Source organism: Anomaloglossus baeobatrachus, chromosome 6 (assembly GCF_048569485.1).
Source record: "Anomaloglossus baeobatrachus isolate aAnoBae1 chromosome 6, aAnoBae1.hap1, whole genome shotgun sequence".
Lineage (NCBI taxonomy): Eukaryota > Metazoa > Chordata > Amphibia > Anura > Aromobatidae > Anomaloglossus > Anomaloglossus baeobatrachus.
In genome coordinates this window covers 527,930,507-527,953,944 of record NC_134358.1, presented here as the reverse complement: position 1 = coordinate 527,953,944, position 23,438 = coordinate 527,930,507, and the positions used below count along the sequence as shown (strand labels likewise).

Here is a 23,438-nt window from a genome sequence, read left to right as displayed (position 1 = left end):
TAAGCGATCAACAAGGTAGACACCAGGTGCCACTCCCAGCGCAGTGTTCAGGACTATGGCAGATGACCGCAGGGCAGGGAATGTAGGGAGGGACACAGGTGCAGGCAGGTGCAGCCGGGATGGCTGAGGCATACAGGAAAGTTGGAGCAGGCAGGTACGATGGGCATGACAGTGTCAGATAGGTATGGGAACACAGACACAGGTGTAAGAGGGACAGGGCAAGCAGTGCTAGTCATGTGTGCAGGGGATACCAGGCCGCAGCGCAGCCGTTCGGTAATCCCTTGCCTCCCGGTCGTCACCCCAGTGCGAGGATGCTTTCTCCTCAGTCCATTTGTTCTCTGAGTCAATAAAGCAGACACTGGTGTAGTTCCTTTAAACAGCCAATCTTTACAGAACTTCAAAACAGGGGTAGGAAGTGAGGAGGATCGAATACCTCAAATATTCGGCTTCGCAAATATTTTCCGAATAGGTCGCCGCTATGTGAATATTCGATGCGCAATGTAAGTCTCTGGGAAGCCCGAATAGTTCCGAATAGTTGTTATTTGGGTTTCACATAGACTTACATTGCACATCGAATATTCGCGAATAGTCGAATAGTGGCGACCTATTCAGAAAATATTCACGAAGCCGAATATTTGAGGTATTCCATCATTCCTAGTAGGAAGTGTCACAAAGATGTCAAGATAGTTAGACAGTGGAGAGCCCAACTTCAGTGTCCCTCTAAAGAGCCAGATCCTTTTTTACCTCATGATTCCCAGTAAGTGATAGGTCTTCTTTAACAATCATAGCTGAGAAATACTTTTTTCAGGTGTAATACTCTCTTGAAAGTTTTTAATTTCATACTACTTATCCAAAAATATTACAAGCATATTATGGTGCCCAGTGCAAAGTTATTTAGTAGCCCCCCTACCTCTTCTGGAAAATAAGGAATTTTCCCTACTACAGTAATTACAAAGCAATATGTAACGTGCCTCATTAACATGGTTTACATCATGAAATATCAGATGGTAAAGTCTTTAATTATTTGAAGCCCCATCATTACCATAACAGTTTTGGCTGACAGATCATTGTGCCAATTCCTTAGGTCCTGTTAGTCAGATCACACAATGTTATGCCATCATAAATAAATGTCCTTTCAGGTCAGTTTGCTAGATATGGCATTGCTTATCTAAAACTTTACTGATGGCATCTGTTTTCACATTTGACACATACTTAGTAGATCATAAAGATCGGTGACTTTTTACCTTGCATGTCATTTGAAGACAATCTGTTACTAAGTTTTTCCCATGTAATCTGAGAGCATCATTTGTTGAGACGGAGACCCTGATTCCTGCAATGTGTCACTTACTGGGCGGCTGGAATTCTTATAAAATCAGTGATTAATCCACAGGAGAATATCACTAGAGGACTAGTAAACTGTGGCCATGTAGTTCTCTTTATTTGTGAGCTCTGTATAACTCTGCCCCCACCACTGATTCCTGTGTACAGGCAGAAAGCTGACAATCCGTGGTGTGGATGGGGTTATACAGAGTTCAGCATTCAGAGAACTTGTAGATCTGCAGCAGATAAAGCAGTTTTTAACCCCTTCAGCCCCCGGGCACTTTCCGTTTTTGCGTTTTTGTTTTTTGCTCCTTTTCTTCCGAGAGCCGTGACTTTTTTATTATTCCGTCAATCTTGCCATATGAGGGCTTGTTTTTTGCGGGACAAGTTGTACTTTTAAATGAAACCATAGGTTTTACCATATAGTGTACTTGAAAACAGCAAAAAAATTCCAAGTGTGGAAAAACTGCAAAAAAAGTGTGATCGCACAATAGTTTTTGGGATGTTTTATTCACCGTGTTCACTTTATGGTAAAACTGATGTATCTATGTGATGCCTCAGGTCGGTGCGAGTTTGTAGACACCAAACATGTATAGGTTTACTTGTATCTAAGGGGTTAAAAAAAATTCACAAGTTTGTCCAATGAAAGTGGCGTACGTTTTGCGCCATTTTCCGAAACACGTAGCGTTCTCATTTTTCGGGATCTATGGCTCAGTGATGGCTTATTTTTTGCATCTCAAGCTAACATTTTTAATGGTACCATTTTTGCGCAGATGCTACGTTTTGATCACCTGTTATTGCATTTTGCGTAAAACATGCGGCGACCAAAAAACGTAATTTTGGCGTTTGGAATTTTTTTTGCCACTAAGCCGTTTACCAATCAGATTAATTGATTTTATATTTTGCTAGATCGGGCATTTCTGAACGCGGCGATACCAAATATGTGTATGTTTATTTATTTTTTAACCCTGTAATTTTCAATGGGGTGAAAGGGGGGTGATTTGAACTTTTAGGTTTTTGTTTTTTTTTTATTTTTTAAAACTTTTTTTTTTACTTTTTTTTTTTTATTTTACTAGTCCCCCTAGGGGGCTATAGCGATCAGCAATCCGATCACTGATCGCTATCTGCTGATCACAGCTATACAGCTGAAAACAGCAGAAATAGTCACTTTCTTTTTCCCTCTGCTCCCGGCCCAGGAAAAAGGAAAGTGAAACTTCGGAGCTGCAGGCATCATCACATGACCCTGTGCTACGATGGCAACCACCGATAATCACGTGATCACGCACATGACTTCCGGTGGGGGCGGCGGTAAGTAAAAAACATGGCCGCGCGCATTTAGATCTTGCTGCCAGACTTTGGCAGCAAGATTTAAGGGGTTAATGGCCGCGGGTGGAAGCGATTCCACCCGCGGCTAGCAGGCACACATGTCAGCTGTTGAAAACAGCTGATAGGTGTGCTGACCGCCGCCGCCTGCCCGCGGCAGGGGGCGGGGCTTAACGGGACACGATCCATGACAGATAGATCCGTCCATGGTCGTGAAGGGGTTAATTTATTTTGCAGCAACTAGAAAAGTAAGTGATACATCGCTGGAATCGCGGTCTCTGCCCCTACAGCAACTGGTGACAGATTCCCTTTAATCGTAATAGGCAAAAATACAAGTGTACAATTATTAAGCAATTTGTATTTTTAATAATTAATTTTATAGTTGAACAACTACAGAGCTATCAGTCAATCCAAAAGGTTAATAAACCTGAAACCTGAATATATAACAAAGTAACAGTGAGGTTTTTTCTTTCTTAGGCCCCCTTCACACGTTCGTGAAAATCACGCACGTGTTTCACGGACGTGTCAAAGGTGCGTTTTCCCCTCCGTGAGCCGTGTTTATGGCCTACGTGTGATCTCTGTGTGTTATCCGTGATAACACACGGAGAACGACAACTTTCAACTCACCTGTCCCTGGCGTCGCTATCCGTGGTGCTGAGCTTTGGTCTCCAGCCCTGCCGACTCCCCGCTGCTGCTTCCGGTCGCAGTGAAGTGAATATTCAATGAGTATAATGAGCGAGGGTCGGCAGCAAGTGACAGCAGCGGCAGAGACAGGAGGGCTGGAGAAGGTGAGTAACGATTTGTTATTTTTTTCTCTGACACGTGAGTTTTCTCCGGCGCATGTCACATGGGACCGCATCCACACTACATCTGTGTGGTTCGTATGCAGGCCGTGTGACACCCGTGATGCCAGAGAAAACGTGGACATGTCTACGTGGGGAACACACGTACATGCGTATGTGTCGCGGGCGGAGGAGGGGACACCGCGCTCTCCCCACTGCTCGGGTCCGGCTGCCGCGGCTGCTGCGCCCTGCTGCTGCTCGGTGGCTCGAGCGATGGGCCGGAACCCGGGGACTCTGGCGGCGCTCCTCGCCCGTGAGTGAAAAGGGGGGTTTTTGGGTGTGGGAATTGTCTATTGTCCGTGACACCACCCACGGTTGTGGTGATTTGTAGACACCACCGCTGCTCCGTATGGGGATCCCGGGAGTGATGGTATGGGGCAGCTGGATGTTAATCCTCCCCTCCGTGGGTAGGGGGGTTGGTGGTCCCGGGGCCCAGTGATGAGGTGGGTGATGCAGGGCTTGGTGGGATGCAGGGACGCGGGGGCAGCTCTGTGCCTTGCGGCACTGTGGTACTCACTCAGCCTGAGACGATGACACAGTTCTCGGTAAAACACACGGCTGGAAAGACAGTTCCCACGGACGGCTGCTCTTGCTGTCCCCAGTAGGTGATGGTCCCTTTTTCCTGCACCTAAGATGATGATGGTTGCGATGGGTTCCCACCGGTAACCCGCTCCCCGGCTTGGATATGGGCCGAAGGTTGTTGGGAGACAGTCGTCCCCTTCACTGACGGATTTGGCAAATTATGGCGACTCCTAGCCTTGCCGGGATCCGAAAGGCCCCTGCCCTGGTGCTGACTGTTCTTCGTATACTGCTCCAGACCGCCGGGTCACCACCCGTCCGCGGTCCTTCCAGCAACCTCCGAGCAGTCCCCCTGCAGACTATCACCGCCGTCTGCTGACCTTGCTGTCTCTCAGTCCGGGGCACACACCCGGACTAACTTCAGGCTTTACTACTCTCACTTTTTCTGTCACTTCAGCTTTTCTTCTTAGCTCCACTACCACTTCACTTCCTTCTACTTTCACTTCCTTAACTCATCTTAGCTATTTACTCCTTTACTTCCATAGCTTATCTGCCTGGTTCTCCCGCCTCCAGGGCTGTGAACTCCTCGGTGGGCGGAGCCAACCGCCTGGCCCACCCCCTGGTGTGAACACCAGTTCCTGGAGGAAGGCAACAAGGATTTTTGGGTTAGCTTTGGTGTTCCTAACTGGGGTGTAGGGTGTGGTGGTGTTTTGACCTGTGACCCCTGGCTTGCCCAGCGCGTCACATTCCCCCTTAGCAAAATGCAGACCGTCCGCGGGCTGCCCGTCCAACTCCGGTATTTTCTGAAAATATATAAAAAGGTAAACGGTAACATATTTACATCTTATGACATCATCCCACATCGGGAGGCACATTTCTTAAACGTTGCAAACTGTTTACGGTTACGGTTTCCGCTCTCTCCCACCCAAGTAACCTGGCCCTGATGCTGCCCCTAAAACCCAGGCAGCACCCCTTGACCCAAGTCCAGCACAAGTCACCCGAGCGGGATCTGTCCTTCCCCTCCAGAGGGTAGCCACCGGTTCCTGTGGTGGCTGGGCCCCAACCGGCTCTACTGCGGGCCCTCCCTCCAACCTGCCTCTCCGGAGGCGACACTGCGGAAACGATAACGGTAAACAACTTATTTACAAGCCACTAGTGTCTGTGGTTGCCCTGCAAGTTCACGGGCTTGTCCATAAGGAATCCCTTATGCAACTTTTTAAACGGTCCCCACGGGGACAACGGTGCCGGCAACGGCCGGTTTTCTCAATCACGGTGAATCAGGTTACTTTTCGGTAATCATCTTATCATTTGCAAAACTTTTTTCAAACAAACAACTCACACATGCTTCCTGACCCCCCTCCTTAAAGGACGGTCTCCCTGTACCTAAGTGGGGGTCTACCTAGGTTGGGACGGGTGGACCTCCGGGGCCCGGTGTCAGTGGGGCTAGACAATGGGGTAGTGGGAATAATCGGTTCCTCCTCCCTGCTATCGTGTGGGGCAGGCGGAGGCATAGGGGAGCTGGGTACAGGTTCATCCCTGGGCACTGGCACTGGTTCTGGCTCACGGTTGACCGCTTCCACCACTTCTTCATCCACGGGTTGTGGGAACAGTATCACTGGAAGAATTACCGCGCCGTTCTGTGTAGGCCAGTCTGCTGGGAAGTCACCCATCACAGTGTGGATTACCTCTGCTGCCTTCTCTGCTGGTGGAGGAACTGGTACTTCAGCCATTGCCCTCAATGCTGGTAGGCACCTTTTCAGATGGTCCCGGGAAACCGTGGCCAAGGTGCCCCCTTGGTCACGGCTGATCTGGTAGGCCTTTCCATCTTCCCATCCTGTGGGCTGGACGACGTACGGGATTTGTTCCCATTGATCATCCAGCTTGTGGGTTTTCCTCTTCCGCTTTAACACCACATCTACAGGCTGGAAAGGGCCCGCAGACGCTTTCTGATTGAAGCGTTGCTCCTGCTGTTCTCGACTCCGACTCAGGTTCTTCTCCACATACTCCTGGATCTGTCGGTACTGCACTCTCCGCCGGGTGTCCCATTCAGCCGTTGAGGGGAGTGTCTCTGGTGCTTCCAGTCCCATTTCCAGGTCCACCGGCAGTCGGCCAGGCCGAGCCCTCATCAGATACGCTGGGGTGCACTTCGTCGAGCTAGATGGGATATTGTTGTACATATCGACCAAGTCAGGCAGCTTTTCTGGCCACAAGTTCCGCTCCTCCAACGGCAACGTTTTGAGGAGGCCAAGGACCAGATGGTTCATCTTCTCACACATACCGTTGGTCTGGGCATGGTAAGGAGTGGTCCGGATCTTCTTGCAGCCGTACAGCTGACAGAACTCATGGAACACCTCCTCCTCAAAGGCTGGACCTTGGTCGGTAAGCACCTTCTCAGGGTATCCATGGGGTCGACAGAAGTAAGCTTGGAACGCTCTAGCGGCAGTACGGCCGGTTAAGTCCTTGACCGGAACAACCACCATAAACCGGGAGTAATGATCTACTATGGTCAGAGCGTAAGTGTACCCACTTCGGCTGGGGGTGAGCTTTACATGGTCCAAGGCGACCAGCTCCAGCGGTTGGTGTGTAACGATCAGGCGTAGGGGAGCCTTTTGGCTGGCTTCATCCTTCCTCCTCAACGTACAAGGACCGCACTCTCGACACCAGGCCTCCACAGACTCTCGCATCCCACTCCAATAGAACCGCTCCCTCAACAGCATTTCCAGCTTCTTCCACCCGAAGTGGCCGGCACCATCATGGTACGCCTGCAGAACAGTGGGTACATCAGCTTGGGGAATAACCAACTGGCGGATTTTCTCGTGGGTCTTCGGGTTGATCAGCTCACGGTACAACCTCCCCTGATGTAGACACAGCCGGGTCCGTTCCTTCCACAAGCGTTGGGCTTCAGCTGGGGCGGCAGGGTCTATTCCAGTAGCGCCTTGCTCCATCAGGGTCTTGACTAGGCGGACAGCGGGCGCCTGATTTTGAGCTTCCTGCCACCCCTGACTGGGCAGCGGATCCAGGTTCACCCGTTGTTGGTGGACATGTACCTTCTCAGTTGGTGGCCGATGGAATGCAGGCAACTCGATCTCCTCGAGGTCATCATCCTCCCACCCACCTTCTGACAAGTGGGGCATCCGAGAGAGGGCATCAGCATTGATGTTGACACGACCGGCCCTGTATTTGATGGTGAAGTCATAGTTGGCAAGTCTGGCCACCCACCGCTGCTCCAATGCGCCCAGTTTGGCCGTGTCCAGGTGAGTCAACGGATTGTTATCCATGATAGCGGTGAATTTTGCTGCGGCCAAGTAGTGGCGAAACCGCTCGGTGATAGCCCACACCAGTGCCAGGAGCTCGAGCTTGAAGGAGCTGTAGTTCTCAGGATTCCTTTCAGTCGGCCGGAGTTTTCGACTAGCATAGGCAATCACCTTCTCCTTTCCTTCCTGAACCTGGGACAGGACTGCCCCCAAACCCACATTGCTGGCGTCTGTGTAGAGGATGAATGGGGAGCCGTAGTCAGGGTACGCTAGGACCTCTTCCCCAGTCAAAGCCGCCTTCAGCTGACGGAAGGATTCCTCATGCTTGTCCTCCCACACCAGTCGGGCTCCGATGGGTCTACCACCTTTGGTCTGTCCCACGAGGAGGTCTTACATGGGGGCAGCCATCTTCGTGTACCCCTTGATGAAGCGCCGGTAGTACCCCACCAGACCCAAAAACTGCCTCACTTCCCTCACGGTGGTTGGTCTTGGCCAGTCCTGGATGGCGGTGATCTTCTCAGGGTCGGGGGCAACACCTTTCGCACTCACCACATGCCCCAGGTACTGCACTCTGGGTTTCAGCAGGTGGCACTTGGAGGGCTTCAACTTCATCCCGTATTTGGCAAGGGACGCGAACACCTCAGCTAGGTGTTCCAGATGGGCTTCATACGTCTGAGAGTACACAATTACATCATCCAGGTATAACAGGACGGTCTTGAAGTTCAGATGTCCCAGACAGCACTCCATCAGCCGTTGGAAGGTTCCCGGGGCATTGCACAGCCCAAACGGCATACTATTGAATTCACAGAGCCCCATTGGGGTGGTGAAGGCGGTCTTCTCCCGGTCTTCCGGGGCCACTGCCACTTGCCAGTACCCACTGGTGAGGTCAAGGGTAGAGACGTAATTCGCGGTTCTCAGTGCAGCCAAAGATTCTTCAATACGGGGCAGAGGGTAGGCGTCTTTATGTGTTATCTGATTGATCTTCCGGTAGTCCACACACATCCGCATGGTACCATCTTTCTTCTTGACCAGTACCAACGGAGCGGCCCAGGGACTACAGCTGTCCCGAATAACCCCTGCCTCCTTCATGTTCCTCAACATTTCTTTGGCACACTGGTAATGTGCAGGGGGAATAGGCCGGTACCTCTCTTTGATAGGGGGGTGTTCACCGGTGGGGATGTGGTGTTGGACCCCTTTGATCTGCCCAAAGTCTAGTGGATGTTTGCTGAAAACCTGTTCATACTCCTGCACCACCCTGTATACCCCTGCTTTGTGATGTGTAGGGGTATCATCAGTGCCCACGTGTAGCTGTTGGTGCCACTCCTTTATCCCCCCTTGAGGCGGGGAAGTGCTGGTGGTAGGTGGGGAGACTGAGGGACTGGCTTCATGGATGGTGTGGGGATCCAGGGTGAGCAGCTTGGCAATGGTGGCATACCGGGGAAGCCTGACTTCTTCCTCCCCACAGTTCAGCACCCTCACGGGCACTCTCCCCTTCTTTACGTCCACCACCCCTCGGGCGGCCATTACAGTGGGCCAGTGCTCGGAAGGTATGGGCTCCATCATGGCAGGGTAGTCACGCCCCTGAGGCCCTACTGCTGCCATACACCAAATCATCATCTCACTCCTAGGGGGCACAGTCAACGGAGCAACATCCATCACTCTTACTCCACCAATCTCTCCTCCTGTTGAGTTTACATGCTGGCGGTACATCAAGGCTCGGATCTCACGCTGCACAGCTCGCTGCCGGCTTCCCGCCGCTGTGGCGGCCAGCTGTTGCAATAGGGTCAACACATCACCCATACAGTGCTCCATCACATTGGTTCCCAGCACTATCTTCGGGTTATGATCACTGGGTTCATTCATGATCACAATCATACCCTGGTGTTGCAGTTCAGCTTGCCCCACTGTCATAGCCACCTGTTTATACCCCATTTGGGTCAATGGGAGTCCATTAGCAGCAATTAGCGTTATACTAGTATCTGGGGGTGCCAGCTCGTCTATTCCCCAATACCGCTGGTACAACGTGTATGGTATGGTGGTTACCTGTGATCCAGTGTCCAAGAGAGCCATCACCGGTATGCCGTCCACAGCCACGGGGATGATGGGCCGGGCCCCGATATATCGGTCCCGCCAGTCTGGGGGGCCACGGTGTTCTACTCCTGAGGATTGGCCCGGGGCCCCAGGGGTTGCTCGTTTAACGGGCACCGTCGGAAGTAATGCCCAGGCTTACGGCACTTGTAGCAGATTGGAGGTCTGCTCCGCGGGTTGTTAGCACTTCTCCGCTGCATCCAGGGGACATCCTCAGGGCTGTCAGAAAGCTGTATCTGTGCTGGAGGCTGAGATCTGGTCAAAGGTTGGAGTGCAGCAAGGATCTTGGCGAGGTCTCCGTCCATGCGACGGACCTGGGCTGCCAGTTCTTCCACTGTGCTGCTTGGGGCTGCAGGTATTGGAGAGGTTGGTAGGGCAGGGGCCACCACAACGGGGGCCGTCTCGATGGGCCACGGGGCTGGCTCCAAGTTTTCTGAAGCTGGGGGCTGTAGTGCTTTAATGGCCCGCTCTTTTAACACGGCAAAGTCCACATCAGGGTGTTCCAGGGCCCAGAGCCGGAGTTGCTTGCGATCCTCAGGAGACCTCATCCCCTGCACAAATTGCTCTACTAACATTTTATTGCTGTCCGCCTCATTGATAGGATTCACCCTTTTTAGCGTGCGGAGGGCGGTTTGCAGACGTAAAGCATAGTCCCGAATGCTATCCACAGCCCGTTGCCGGCACTGGTAAAACTAGATCCTCAGCTCAGCTTCAGTTCGGGTCTCAAAGGCAGTCTGTAGCTTCTCAAAGATGGTGGCTACAGAGAGCCGATCCCCCTCGACCCAGGTCTCCGCCTCCTGCTCGGCCGCGCCGGTTAACTGGCCCAGCACTACCGCCGCACTTTGCTTATTGGTCAGGGGGTACAGTTCTAGCAACGGGTTAAGCTTTTTCCGGAAGACCTGTAAAGCATCAGGTTTCCCGTCATACTGCGGTAGCCAGGTAGCTCCGGGCGCATAGGGCAAGGAGAACGGCATCACCTGAGCGAGTGCGGGGGCCGCGGCACCTCCCGCCAGCGCGGCCGGGGCCTGGGCAGGCCCATTCCCATCCGCGGGTGCCACTGCGGCTGCGACCGCCGCTCCTCCAGCGGCTCCGTCGGGCGCAGACATCTTGTTTCCGTCCCCCTTAGCTTCTCTTTAGCCACTCCTATATCGGGGCGGGGTTTTGGCCTTCGCGCCTCTGCTACTCGAGAAGACGCTCGAGCGGGGACTTTTCGCACCAAAGATGGCGGCTTCTGAAATTTTCTGGCCGGACACCTCCGGTGGTAACAAGGCGCACCTCTACCAGACGGCAGAGCGGTAAGATCCTGTTCGTGACGCCAAGTTGTCGCGGGCGGAGGAGGGGACACCGCGCTCTCCCCACTGCTCGGGTCCGGCTGCCGCGGCTGCTGCGGCCTGCTGCTCCTCGGTGGCTCGAGCGATGGGCTGGAACCCGGGGACTCTGGCGGCGCTCCTCGCCCGTGAGTGAAAAGGGGGGTTTTTGGGTGTGGGAATTGTCTATTGTCCGTGACGCCACCCACGGTTGTGGTGATTTGTAGACACCACCGCTGCTCCGTATGGGGATCCCGGGAGTGATGGTATGGGGCAGCTGGATGTTAATCCTCCCCTCCGTGGGTAGGGGGGTTGGTGGTCCCGGGGCCCAGTGATGAGGTGGGTGATGCAGGGCTTGGTGGGATGCAGGGACGCGGGGGCAGCTCTGTGCCTTGCGGCACTGTGGTACTCACTCAGCCTGAGACGATGACACAGTTCTCGGTAAAACACACGGCTGGAAAGACGGTTCCCACGGACGGCTGCACTTGCTTTCCCCAGTAGGTGATGGTGACGGTCCCTTTTTCCTGCACCTAAGATGATGATGGTTGCGATGGGTTCCCACCGGTAACCCGCTCCCCGGCTTGGATATGGGCCGGAGGAGCCCTACTTTGCCCGCCAGCGCTGGCCCTGAGAAACTGGTGCCCTGGCGGTGGCGGTGTCTCTCTGTAACGGTTGAACTGTTGCCTTCAATCGGGACTTGGTTGTTGGGAGACAGTCGTCCCCTTCACTGACGGATTTGGCAAATTATGGTGACTCCTAGCCTTGCCGGGATCCGAAAGGCCCCTGCCCTGGTGCTGACTGTTCTTCGTATACTGCTCCAGACCGCCGGGTCACTACCCGTCCGCGGTCCTTCCAGCAACCTCGGAGCAGTCCCCCTGCAGACTATCACCGCCGTCTGCTGACCTTGCTGTCTCTCAGTCCGGGGCACACACCCGGACTAACTTCAGGCTTTACTACTCTCACTTTTTCATTGTGTTTTCGCTGCATCCAAAATGCTGCATTGTACAGTACAAGCACAGTGGATGGGATTTATAGACATCCCATGCCCACTGTGTTTGTTTTTCCTGCAGTGAAAACTGACCTACAGTGTGGCTTCCCGAGTCACAGATTGATAATATTTTACTGCATTGACGCGAGTGTTCTCTGCAGGGAGAACACAGTGAGAGACCACAACTGCCCGAGCCCAGATCATGGTTACAGGCAGCTGCGTTCTCCTGCAGGTCAGGACCCGCCGTGTCCAGGATGCAGTGGGTCCTGATCATGTGCACTAACCCTTATAAATACTTACGTGTGCAAAATTATTGGGTAACTATCAGTGTAGAGAATTATTATGAAACTAAATAAAAAAAATGAATTTTTCAAACTCAATTGTTTAATTTCATCTGTTAACGTGAGAATAATAACCAAACAACTAAAACCATTATAGGCGCCCTTCTTTTCAATAACAGTCATAGGCCTTCCCTCCGTGAAGTCTTTGTAGCACTGTAGGAGGGAAAGAAAGCGCAAATAGGGTTTTAACAGGTATGGGGGTAAAAAGTTAAAAAGGTATTACACTCACCTGGTCAGGTTGTTCCAGTCACAACCCCTTTCTCAAGCTTGTGAGTGTCTAGTGGTTTAGCAGCGGCCTCGAAAGAAGATATAGTATATATAGGAAAAAGAAACGGGTCTATCGCCGCGCCAAAAACCACAGATGCTGCAATCTAAAAGACCTCCTTCTCATCTTCACAGTTCTACGCGTTTCAGAGACATCTCCGTCTCCTTCATCATGCTCCATGAAGTCTGTCAGTTTCTAAATCTGTTGATGATCAACTTTTTGGGCCTCACCAACCACAGCCTCCCAGACACGGCTCTGAGAGGTAACAGTTTTCCTTCTCCCATTTAACACTAGAAGTCCCAGAGAGGGGTCCTTTAACATTTCTACCTTTGGAACCCAGAGACAGGTTGAATGACCTGAAGGATTTTAGCTAACATCCTATAATCACCGTCTTTTATTCTGTAATTAAGGCCATTACTGTCGCACCACAGGAGGTTGTTATTTTCCATTGAGTTTAGCCATTTGTTTTCTAGTTAGTTCTATTTAGTTTATTGTATTTGGTTATTTGACCCTCTTTCGGGACATCAGGGGGGAGCTCGAAATTTCTGGGACTTCTAGTTTTAAGAAGGACCCAAACATTCTCAATAAGGATGAGATCCGATGAAGAAGTGTCCTAGTAATTATTCCTTCATCTTTAAGGCCTTTAATGTCAGACAAGCAGTTGAGATTTCGATGCTTAGTTCTACATAAAAATGATGGTGTTCTTGAAAGACGCAACTTTTTTCCTGTACCACTGCTTGAAGAAAGTGTCTTCTAAAACCACCAGGAGTTAATTTTGAGGCGATGTTCAACCTGAAAAGGTCACGCTTGCTCATCTTTAATATCAGTCCATAGTAGTGCCCCACCTTGGCATCTGAGTTGAAGTGGAGGACTGTGCCCATTACTGATCCAGCGACGGACCTGTGGCGCCCCTGAGGCTTCCGTCGCCACAGGTCATTGCACCCCATCTGCGGTGTGATGCCCCATTCTGGGAGAGGAAGAGAGTGAACTCCGGTCCCCTGGTAAATTCACACTACACCCATTGTTAGGTACATACTGGGACCAGGGAAAGTGGCAGGCAACCCTCCCATGCTGCATGCTGAGAGGGGCTGTAAGACCCATCCCTGCTCCCATAGGGAGGTAGCTTAGCAACTGGGGAGGTGGGAGGAGCCACCAGAGAGCAGATAGAGAAAGGAAGGTCAAGTTAGTTTCAGTTTACCTCAGGGAGTGAGAGAAGCAGCATGTAGTTGGAGGAGAAGAACGAGAGAAAGGAGGGAGGAGGAGGCCTGCTGAGGCAGGCAAGGAGGAGAAAGAAGAGAAGGAAAGAAAGGGTCGCAGGGCCACGGGTAGTCCTGTAAGGTACCACGAGCAGTCCTTGTTGGGTACCGCTGCCGAGGGCCCAGAGGCGCTACGGGTAGCTGCAGGCTGCGGTGGCCCGTTCCACAGTGACATCAGTGGAGTGATCGGCTGCGACAGGGGACGGTCCCTAGAAACTGAAGGAGTTTAAAGACAGTCTCCAGACAGTAAAAACCGAGGCCCAGGGAATTGCAAGCTCCCAGGGCCAGAACCCAGAGCAGATCTTCAGAAAAGGGGTAATCAGCCGACAGGTGACCCCCCAGCCTGGAGGCTGTAATGGAGGCCAAGCCAAGTCCATCTACCTAAGGCGAGGCTAGTGAAGTCAGCAGAAAAAGGGACACTAAAGAGAGGGAACCGGATTTCACGCTCGGAACCATCCAGAAACGGCGGAGGTCCCTGACAGTGGTCCCAGCAGTCTGAGGGTCCCCGCAAGTGTGACAGAAACTGTGAGTAAAAGAACTGGAACTGCACCTTCGGACTCGTCTCTGTTATTCCACCTGCATAGACACTCACAAGCACCAACTGTGCCCCGGGCGTTGCTCCACCTGTGGGGAGCAGTACTATCATTGCTGCCACGACATCGTCCCGGAGGCCTCACACAGCAGCGGCGGCTTAATAGCCGTATACCACAGGTGGCGTCACGAACACAACCATTAACAAGCAAGCCACATATTCAACTGACACCCACCAGGGCCACGGAGCCGGGCCCAGCCACCACTGACTACCACCGGATTAGTCCGGCCCGGCACCGGGTGTCCCATAGCCCTGGGGTGGGCGAGTCAACTTTTGGCGTCACGAACAGGATTTCGTGCCCGGTCCCACCGGGTACTGTGTGCCTGAAGAACCGTGTGACAGACTGTACTTTACTGAGAAACCGCCGCCATTAGCGCTGCTGAGAGCGGGAAGAAGGGGGGCGTGTAAGAAGAAAGGGCGCGAAGAGAAGCCCCGCCCCCTTGTCCAAGAAAAGAGCGCGAAGCGGTGCCCGCCATGGAAGGCGGAGGAAGAAGAAATGGCGCGCTAAGAGTGCTGCCTAGAGGAAGAGAGAAGATGGCTCCTGTAAGCGGAGGCCAGGAAGAGCTCACCTGGATCAGGCCTGTGACCGCCGCTGAGCTGGAGGCTGAGGTGATGCATCAGATCCGGCAAGCGACGCGCGGAGCAGCGACCGCCAGAACACCGGAGATGCTACTGAGGGGTGAGTCATTTAATGCCCCTGCCGGCGCGAGTGCCCCAACCCCCGCTGCCATGTCCGCGGTCCCTGGAGAGATGCCCGGCATGGCGACGCCGATCCCGGCCGCAGCCACGCCAGGTGCGGCCCGCCAAGATTTCGCCGCCGGAGCGACGCCCATCCACACCGCAGCAGCGACGCCAAGCCCGGCCCGTCCGGCTCAGGCCCCAGCAGCGATACCCCGCTCGGACCAGCAAGATCCCGCCGCAGCGGCGACGTCAATCCACGCCGCAGGTGCGACCCGCCAAGCCCAGGCCGCAGCCACGCCAGGTGCGGCCCGTCAAGAATCGGTCACAGCAGCGACTCCAATACAGGCCGCCGCCATGCCAGGCGCGGCCCGCAAAGACCAGCAGACGCAGACTGTGCTGACCGCTGTCTACCTGCTGACAGGTGGGGAGCCGGAGAAGAATCCCTACATGTAAAGAAGTAAAGATGAAGAGATGCTGAACTGTATATAGCCCCTGTCGGCCCCTCATTCTTTTTGAAGAAGTCCCTCGTGTTTTGCCCCTGATTCTTTTCGAAGATGACACCCTTCCCTGCTGTGCTGCCCCTGATGCTTTTTGAAGACGTCACCCCCCATGTTATGTGTTACCGGGCCACTGAACTGGAATGTGGGCCCCGGTGGAAGTGTATGTGTCATGTCCTACCAGGCCACTGGACTTAGTGGCTGGTATGTTGTTTATGTGTCCTATGTAACCAGGCCATTGGACTTAATGGCTGGTTGAAGATGTCACTTTAGTTTGATTGAAAGAAACGAACTGCCGGGCTACTGGACTTGTAGTAGCCAAAAATGTAATTAGTTGCACCCGTTGTGCCCCCTACCAGAATTATGGGGGATTTGCTTGAACCGTGCAATGAACTGGAAGTGCACACTTAGAGTTTTCTTTATAAGAAGTTTGCAACGTTTATGATATGTGCCTCCCATAAAGGGAAGAAATGTTTTACTGTTTTATGTTATTGCATACAAAAATGTTTTGCAGTGTCTCCATATGTTTTTGTTGTTTTTCAGCCCGAGGACGTGCTGGGATTTGCTGTGGGGGAGTGTGGCGCCCCTGAGGCTTCCGTCGCCACAGGTCATTGCACCCCATCTGCGGTGTGATGCCCCATTCTGGGAGAGGAAGAGAGTGAACTCCGGTCCCCTGGTAAATTCACACTACACCCATTGTTAGGTACATACTGGGACCAGGGAAAGTGGCAGGCAACCCTCCCATGCTGCATGCTGAGAGGGGCTGTAAGACCCATCCCTGCTCCCATAGGGAGGTAGCTTAGCAACTGGGGAGGTGGGAGGAGCCACCAGAGAGCAGATAGAGAAAGGAAGGTCAAGTTAGTTTCAGTTTACCTCAGGGAGTGAGAGAAGCAGCATGTAGTTGGAGGAGAAGAACGAGAGAAAGGAGGGAGGAGGAGGCCTGCTGAGGCAGGCAAGGAGGAGAAAGAAGAGAAGGAAAGAAAGGGTCGCAGGGCCACGGGTAGTCCTGTAAGGTACCACGAGCAGTCCTTGTTGGGTACCGCTGCCGAGGGCCCAGAGGCGCTACGGGTAGCTGCAGGCTGCGGTGGCCCGTTCCACAGTGACATCAGTGGAGTGATCGGCTGCGACAGGGGACGGTCCCTAGAAACTGAAGGAGTTTAAAGACAGTCTCCAGACAGTAAAAACCGAGGCCCAGGGAATTGCAAGCTCCCAGGGCCAGAACCCAGAGCAGATCTTCAGAAAAGGGGTAATCAGCCGACAGGTGACCCCCCAGCCTGGAGGCTGTAATGGAGGCCAAGCCAAGTCCATCTACCTAAGGCGAGGCTAGTGAAGTCAGCAGAAAAAGGGACACTAAAGAGAGGGAACCGGATTTCACGCTCGGAACCATCCAGAAACGGCGGAGGTCCCTGACAGTGGTCCCAGCAGTCTGAGGGTCCCCGCAAGTGTGACAGAAACTGTGAGTAAAAGAACTGGAACTGCACCTTCGGACTCGTCTCTGTTATTCCACCTGCATAGACACTCACAAGCACCAACTGTGCCCCGGGCGTTGCTCCACCTGTGGGGAGCAGTACTATCATTGCTGCCACGACATCGTCCCGGAGGCCTCACACAGCAGCGGCGGCTTAATAGCCGTATACCACAGGTGGCGTCACGAACACAACCATTAACAAGCAAGCCACATATTCAACTGACACCCACCAGGGCCACGGAGCCGGGCCCAGCCACCACTGACTACCACCGGATTAGTCCGGCCCGGCACCGGGTGTCCCATAGCCCTGGGGTGGGCGAGTCAGACCCTTCCAACTGGTCCGTCAATAGTCACTCATATCACACCAGTCCATAAAAACGTTGAAAAGTCTGTCTTCAGATATTTCCACTTGTGTCTTGTTCAGTGGTGGCTGGGTCTCAGCTTTCCTTACCTCGGCCTTGACTCTGGCACTGAGCACCTTGTGCTTCTCAACTCTCCAGGGAGGTTGCAGTTCTGGAATATGACTGCTCTGGAGGATAATGGGCCAAGGATCGCTTTACTTTTGATTCTTGTCATAGTTTCTGTATTAATATATTTTTTTCTCAACACACTTTTTGTCACCCTGTTGACTATTTGCAACAAAACCTTTGATGGTTCTGTGATCACATCCCAAAATCTTAGCAATTTCAAGTGTTGCTCCCCTCTGTAAGTCTTTTAACAATTTTTAACATTCTCTGACTATTCAGTCAGTCAAAACTATTATTAGAAAGTTTCTTATTTTCATATGAGCTATTGATTTATAAACAAAATAACAATTACAAAGACAATTTGCTTAAAAAAAAACAAAAATCAGTCTTAAGTTGTATTTAACTTGGCTTATTGGGTCACTGAAATTATTTCTCTTATTTCTTAGGGCATCCAAGATATTTCAATCAACTATCTACTGGTCTTGACATGGTTGGATTGGCAGCGGATTGGTTGACCTCAACAGCAAACACCAATATGTAAGTTATTATCTACAAAAATATTATTTGCTAAAGAAAACATGGAAAATCTGATATTATGGCTGACTTGCTTCAGTACAAAGAGTACCAAACCATTGTATGCACCTCCTAAGTCAAAAACAGTCACTGAACCAAGATCTGGACTGAGACTTCCTAGATTGAGTCCTTGGATGAGCTACAAACACCTTTCATGATTTGTTTTGGTTCTTTTCAAGTAACTTGTACTGTTCTCCTTGGGTATCCATGCAGCGTATACTATGAACCATCTGATATGGAGTTAATGTAGTAGGTAATAAAGACCAAGTACCTTGTGTTGTTGCCGGTTGCTGGTTGTGGATCTGTGTCTGACGCCCACCCCAACGCATGTTTCGGCGTCACCTTCATCGGGGGGACGAACCATTATTTGTCCAGCACTCAGCCACTGAATCACTTTCACCCTGTTCTTCTTCAGAAATGCAACAGTTGTGTGTTTTGGATCATTGTCATGTTGGAAAAGTGCATGTCTACCAAACTGATGGCAGCATCTTCTCTTTTAATATAAGAGCAGTAAATCTGTGAAATCATGATATCATCAATGAATTGTAGCTCCCGACACCAGCAGAACTCATGTAGCCTCACATAAAAACATTTCACTGTAGGCACCATGCATTTAGAAAAATTAGTTTAGAAAAATGTATAGTGCCTACAGTGAAACATAATGGTGGCAATGTCCTTTTTTGAGGCTACTTAAAATCTGCTAGAGGAGACCTACATTTCATTGATGGTATCATAAATTCACAGATTTAGTGCCCTTATATTAAAAGAGAAGATGCTGCTATCACTCCATGCCTTTGGTAGATGTGCACTGTTCCAACATGACAATAACCAAAACACACATCTATTGCATTTCTTCAGCTTCTAAAAAATGCACTAGTTTGCACTAACCATAGCAATACAAAGGATACATATCTATAATCGATAGCTGGAACCAATGTGTAACAAGAATATTTTCAATCATCTTATATTAGTACTGTAATTAGTGGCCTTGGACACATTATAATTAGTGCCGGACTGATCAAGATTAATCTGTAGCTTGTAGCTTTCCAAAATAGGGGCAATTAGGAACAAATTACAAGTCAATTACACTTAGGAAGTAAAATAATAGCAAAATTGAATAGCTAAAGAAAGATAATAGGAAGATAATTGAGAAAAAGTAAGTCTTAATTTTAGTGTAGTATTTATGGTTTAGTTTTATTCTGTCTTCAGCTAGTCCAGCAGTGCGCTCATGCAGATGGTATATAGTCAACAATCCCATTTCCTACTTGACACCAAGTAATCAGTCTGCTCGTGTCTCCTGTTACTATGATGAGGTTCTTTATTAATACAGTATCTTATCTCTATTGGAGCAGGTAGCTATACTCCTCCAATACTGTGCCAGCTGCTAACCTGAGCTTGTTGCATGTGGTTGTCCACAATATATTGCTTTTGTCAGCCATTATACTGTGACTGGTGAGCTTCCAGTATCCCCTAAGGGTACATTCCCACAATCCACACACACTGCATCAGCAGGAGAACGCAGCATCTGTGGCGCCCTGGACTAGCCAGGTCACCACAGGGACTACAACACGACACCCCCACCCCGAGATAGGTACATCAGCCAGACACAAAATCCTTGTTGCCTCCCTCCAGGGTCTGATGTCCACACCAGGTGGGGTGGAGCCAGGCGTTTGGCCCCACCCACTGAGGAGTTCACAGTCCTGGAGGCGGAAAAAGGAAGGCAGTGAAGTTAGGGAAGTCAAAGTGAGAGGAGTGAAGTAGGAGTAGAGGAGCAAACTGACTGTTTCCGGGTACGTGGCCCGGGCACCAAGAGCAAGGTTGGCAGACGGTAGTGGCCGTCTGCAGGAGAGGCAGATCAACGCGGAACCGTAGGATCGGGGACGGGCGGTGGCCCGCCGGTACCGAACCGGGGAGCGAAGTGAAGACAGCACAAATCGGCAGGGCCTGCGGACCCCGACCAGGCTTGGAGTCGGGGTCCGCAGCTTGAAGGCAACCGTCCAACCAGCACAAGGGAAATACAGCTACCGCCACAGCTAGAGTTCCCAGGGCCAGAGCCTGCGGGCAAAAGGGCTCCTCCGGCCCATATACACGCTGGGGAGCGGGTTACCGGTGGGAAGCCATCAGGACCGAAGATACACAAAAGGTGCAGGGAAAGGCAGCCACCACCAACCGTCCGGGAGAAACCACAGCAGCCGGCTGCGGGACCCGTCCATCCAGCCGTTTGTTTTACCAGAGACTTTGCATCCATTTGTGGCTGAGTGAGTACTACCGTGCCATCCGGCACCGCGCTGCACAGTCCAAGCGACCCTGCACCTTGCCAACCCTGCTTCCCCGACACCTCACCGGGCCCCGGGACCACCAACCCCCCTACCCACGGAGGGGAGAGAAACATCCCAGCTGCTCCCTACCATCGCTCCCGGGATCCCCGTCAATAGCAGCGGTGGTGCCCAACCTCACCACAACCCGTGGGTGGCGTCACGGACTGAAATCCCCCAAACCAACCACCCCTTTCACTCACAGGCGAGGAGCGCCGCTCGAGTCCCCAGATCCTGCCTACCGCTTGAGCCACCGAGCAGCCATCGCAGAAGCGCCGGACCCGAGCGTTAGCGAGCGCAGCGGCGTCCTTCCCCGCTCGCGACACATCTGTACCCACAATCAGGATTCTGGGCACTGTGGACTTTCACTGTGTTCTCCCCGCTGAGAACAGTTGCGTGCCTCTAAGCAAGCAACAGTTTTTATAGGATAACCTTGAATGCAGCTTGATTCATACGTCCTTTGCAAAGTTTAACCTGCCCAATTCCAGCCTTGCTGAAGCAACCCAAGATCATCACCGATCCTCCACCAAATTTCAGTGTGTGCAAAACACTGTGACTTGTACACCTCTCCAGGTCTTCGTCTAACCATTAGACGACCAGGTGTTGGGCAAAGCTGAAAACTAGGTAAAGAAAATTCCAGAAACATCTTTGCGAAGAACGTATGAATCAAGCCGCATAAAAGGTTATCCTTAAAAAAAATTAGTTGCCTTCTGCTCAGGCAATGTTCCCCAACTATGAGGACTGGTTTTTCTAGCAGGACAATGCGCCATGCCACACAGTTAGGTCAATCAATGTGTGGATGAAGGACCACCACATCAAAACCTTGTCATGGCCAGCCCAGTCTCCAGACCTGAACCCCATTGAAAACCTCTGGAATGTAATCAAGCGCAAGATGGCTAGTTACAAGCCATCAAACAAAAAATAACTGCTTACATTTTTGCACTAGGAGTGGAATAAGGTCACCCAAAAGCAGTGTGACAGACTGGTGAAAAGCAGCCAAGACACATGAAAGTTGTGATTAAAAATCATGGTTATTCCACAAAATATTGATTTCTGAATCTTCCTGAGGTAAAACATTATTAGAGTTAGTTGTTTCTAAATTATTATGAACTTGTTTTCTTTGCATTATTTGAGGTCTGAAAGCAATGCATTTTTTTTTATTTTGACCATTTCTCATTTTCAGAAAATAAATACAAATTTTTTGGCTTGGAAATTCGAAGACGTTGTTAGTAGATTATAGAATAAAAGAACAATTTACATTTTACTCAAAAATATTCCTATAAAAATAATAATAATAAATAATTTTTACCAGAGCTGTATGTTCACTAGTGTGTGAACTCATGTTTCATAGGAATCCAAAAGAGCTGGCTCCTTTGATGAATAGAACCAAATAATGCAGGTCAACAAAAGGAACCATCACTACTGATAACATTCCTGAATTTGCCATGACTGTTTTTTTTCCTTAACATTGCCAAAAATTGGGAGGGTCCCATCCTATTTGAACATTACAGGGTGTGATCAGGAGCATTACTAGGTAGAACTGGGGATGGATTAAAATGCCTTAGGCCCCTTTCACATATCAGTTTTTTGCCATCAATCGCAATCCGTCGAATTTTGAAAAAAACGGATCCAGCGCTGGATTCGTATTCTTCTCATTGACTTTTACTAGCGACGGATCGCGACGGATGGCATGACGTTACATTTGTTGCACAATGGATCCGTTGAAAAATTTGTGTCCGTCAGACGGAGACGACGTCTATAGTAACGTTTTATGTATACGTCAAAGAAATGGACACATGACGGATCTGTCACCGTCAGTCGTTTGGTGTAATTGAAGCCTATGGGCGCAGCATCCAGCGACAAATCCGTTTTTGTAAACCGAGCATGCTCTCTCTCTTTCTCTCTCTTTCTCGTTTTGGCATTAAATATAATTGAACGACAGATCTGCTTTTGACAGGGATCTGTCGCATCAGTTTTACCACAATCTGCAACGGATCCGTCACATCAGTCACACAACGGATTGTGACTGATGAAGAAAAACTGATGTGTGAAAAGGGCCTTAAAGGGAACCTGTCACCAGATTTTTCCCTTATGAGCTGCACCCACCACTAGTGAGCCCTTATATACAACATTCTAGAAATACTGTATATAAGATCCCAGGCCGCTCTTTATAATGTAAAAAAACACCTTTATGATACGTAATATGCATGGGGCTGGGCAGGAGGACGATGATCACACAAGGTTGAGGAGGTGCCAAACTGAGAGTAGCAACACCTATCGGACCAAACCGCCCCTAGGTGAGTATTATAAAGGTGTTTTTATGTTATACAGAGCGGCCTGGGCTCTCATATACTTTATTCCGGAATGTTCTATATAAGGGTTCACTGGTGGTGGCAGCAGCTTATAAGGGAAAAACGTGATGACAGGTTCCCTTTAATGTTGCCAATAGCAGCGTGTGTGATAGTGTGATAGTCAATGTGCTGGTCAGTTTCTCTTACGTCTGCCATTGAATTCAAGGTAAAAAAAAAAGTCCCTATTTTGTTCAAAAAGGTGCAGGGAACGTTTCAGTTTGTAAATCCTCCTAATATGCATAAGAATGCCACTCACAAAAGATACAGCACAGAGAATCCTATAAATGAATACCAACTATTTATAACTCGTGAAAAAGACAAATGTCTCTGTAATGGGTCATTTATCAAGTGTGGAGCTTCAAGTATCAACACAAAATATATTTATTGCCTTTTTATATTAGTTGATGCCAAATATAGATAGTGGCCAGCATACAGTTTATATGGAGATCTCAAAGAGGAGCTCCAACCTCATTTGGTCCCAATCGATTTTCTATTGGGTTATGAGAACATATGATGGACCCCCCCTCAACTGTGAGACTGCGTTGTTAGTTGGCAGGGAATTGGTTCAAAGGTATTGAATTCAGTGTGGAGGGGGTAAGCAAACCCTATGGCCTTCGGTCTTGGATGGCACCATTGTGGATGCCTCATTTTGATCTGCGCTGGGAACCCCCTTATCTTGTATGTGCATCCCTGTTTAAAGTTATACAGACAGGTTGGAGCTGAGGATTACCTCAATATATGGTCATTTACACATAACATAACAACATCACTTGGTTCAACATCTTCATTACTAAAGATGTCAACCACACCAGACACTTCCATCTGTAGACAACTGTTTCAGACTTTTTGCTCCTCATCAGTACTGACTAGTTGGCTAGGTGAGATGCCTTTCATGCAGTTCTTGAGGTGCTGTCTCACCAACATAGATGCATTTTTTTTAAATGGAGTCAAGTGAATTCTTGGCATGGCCAAACAGATGAAGGCATCTTTC

At 50.5% G+C, this 23,438-nt stretch overlaps 1 protein-coding gene across 1 annotated transcript in view; it reads left to right on the top strand.

Moving 5' to 3' along the window:
- GAD2 (glutamate decarboxylase 2) overlaps nt 1–23,438 on the top strand; it is a 175,316-nt gene that overhangs the window by 25,547 nt on the left and 126,331 nt on the right. Inside the window, exon 5 of the mRNA XM_075315540.1 lies at nt 17,655–17,745. Coding sequence (XP_075171655.1) covers nt 17,655–17,745 — 91 coding nt within the window. The remainder of the gene's footprint in view (nt 1–17,654; nt 17,746–23,438) is intronic.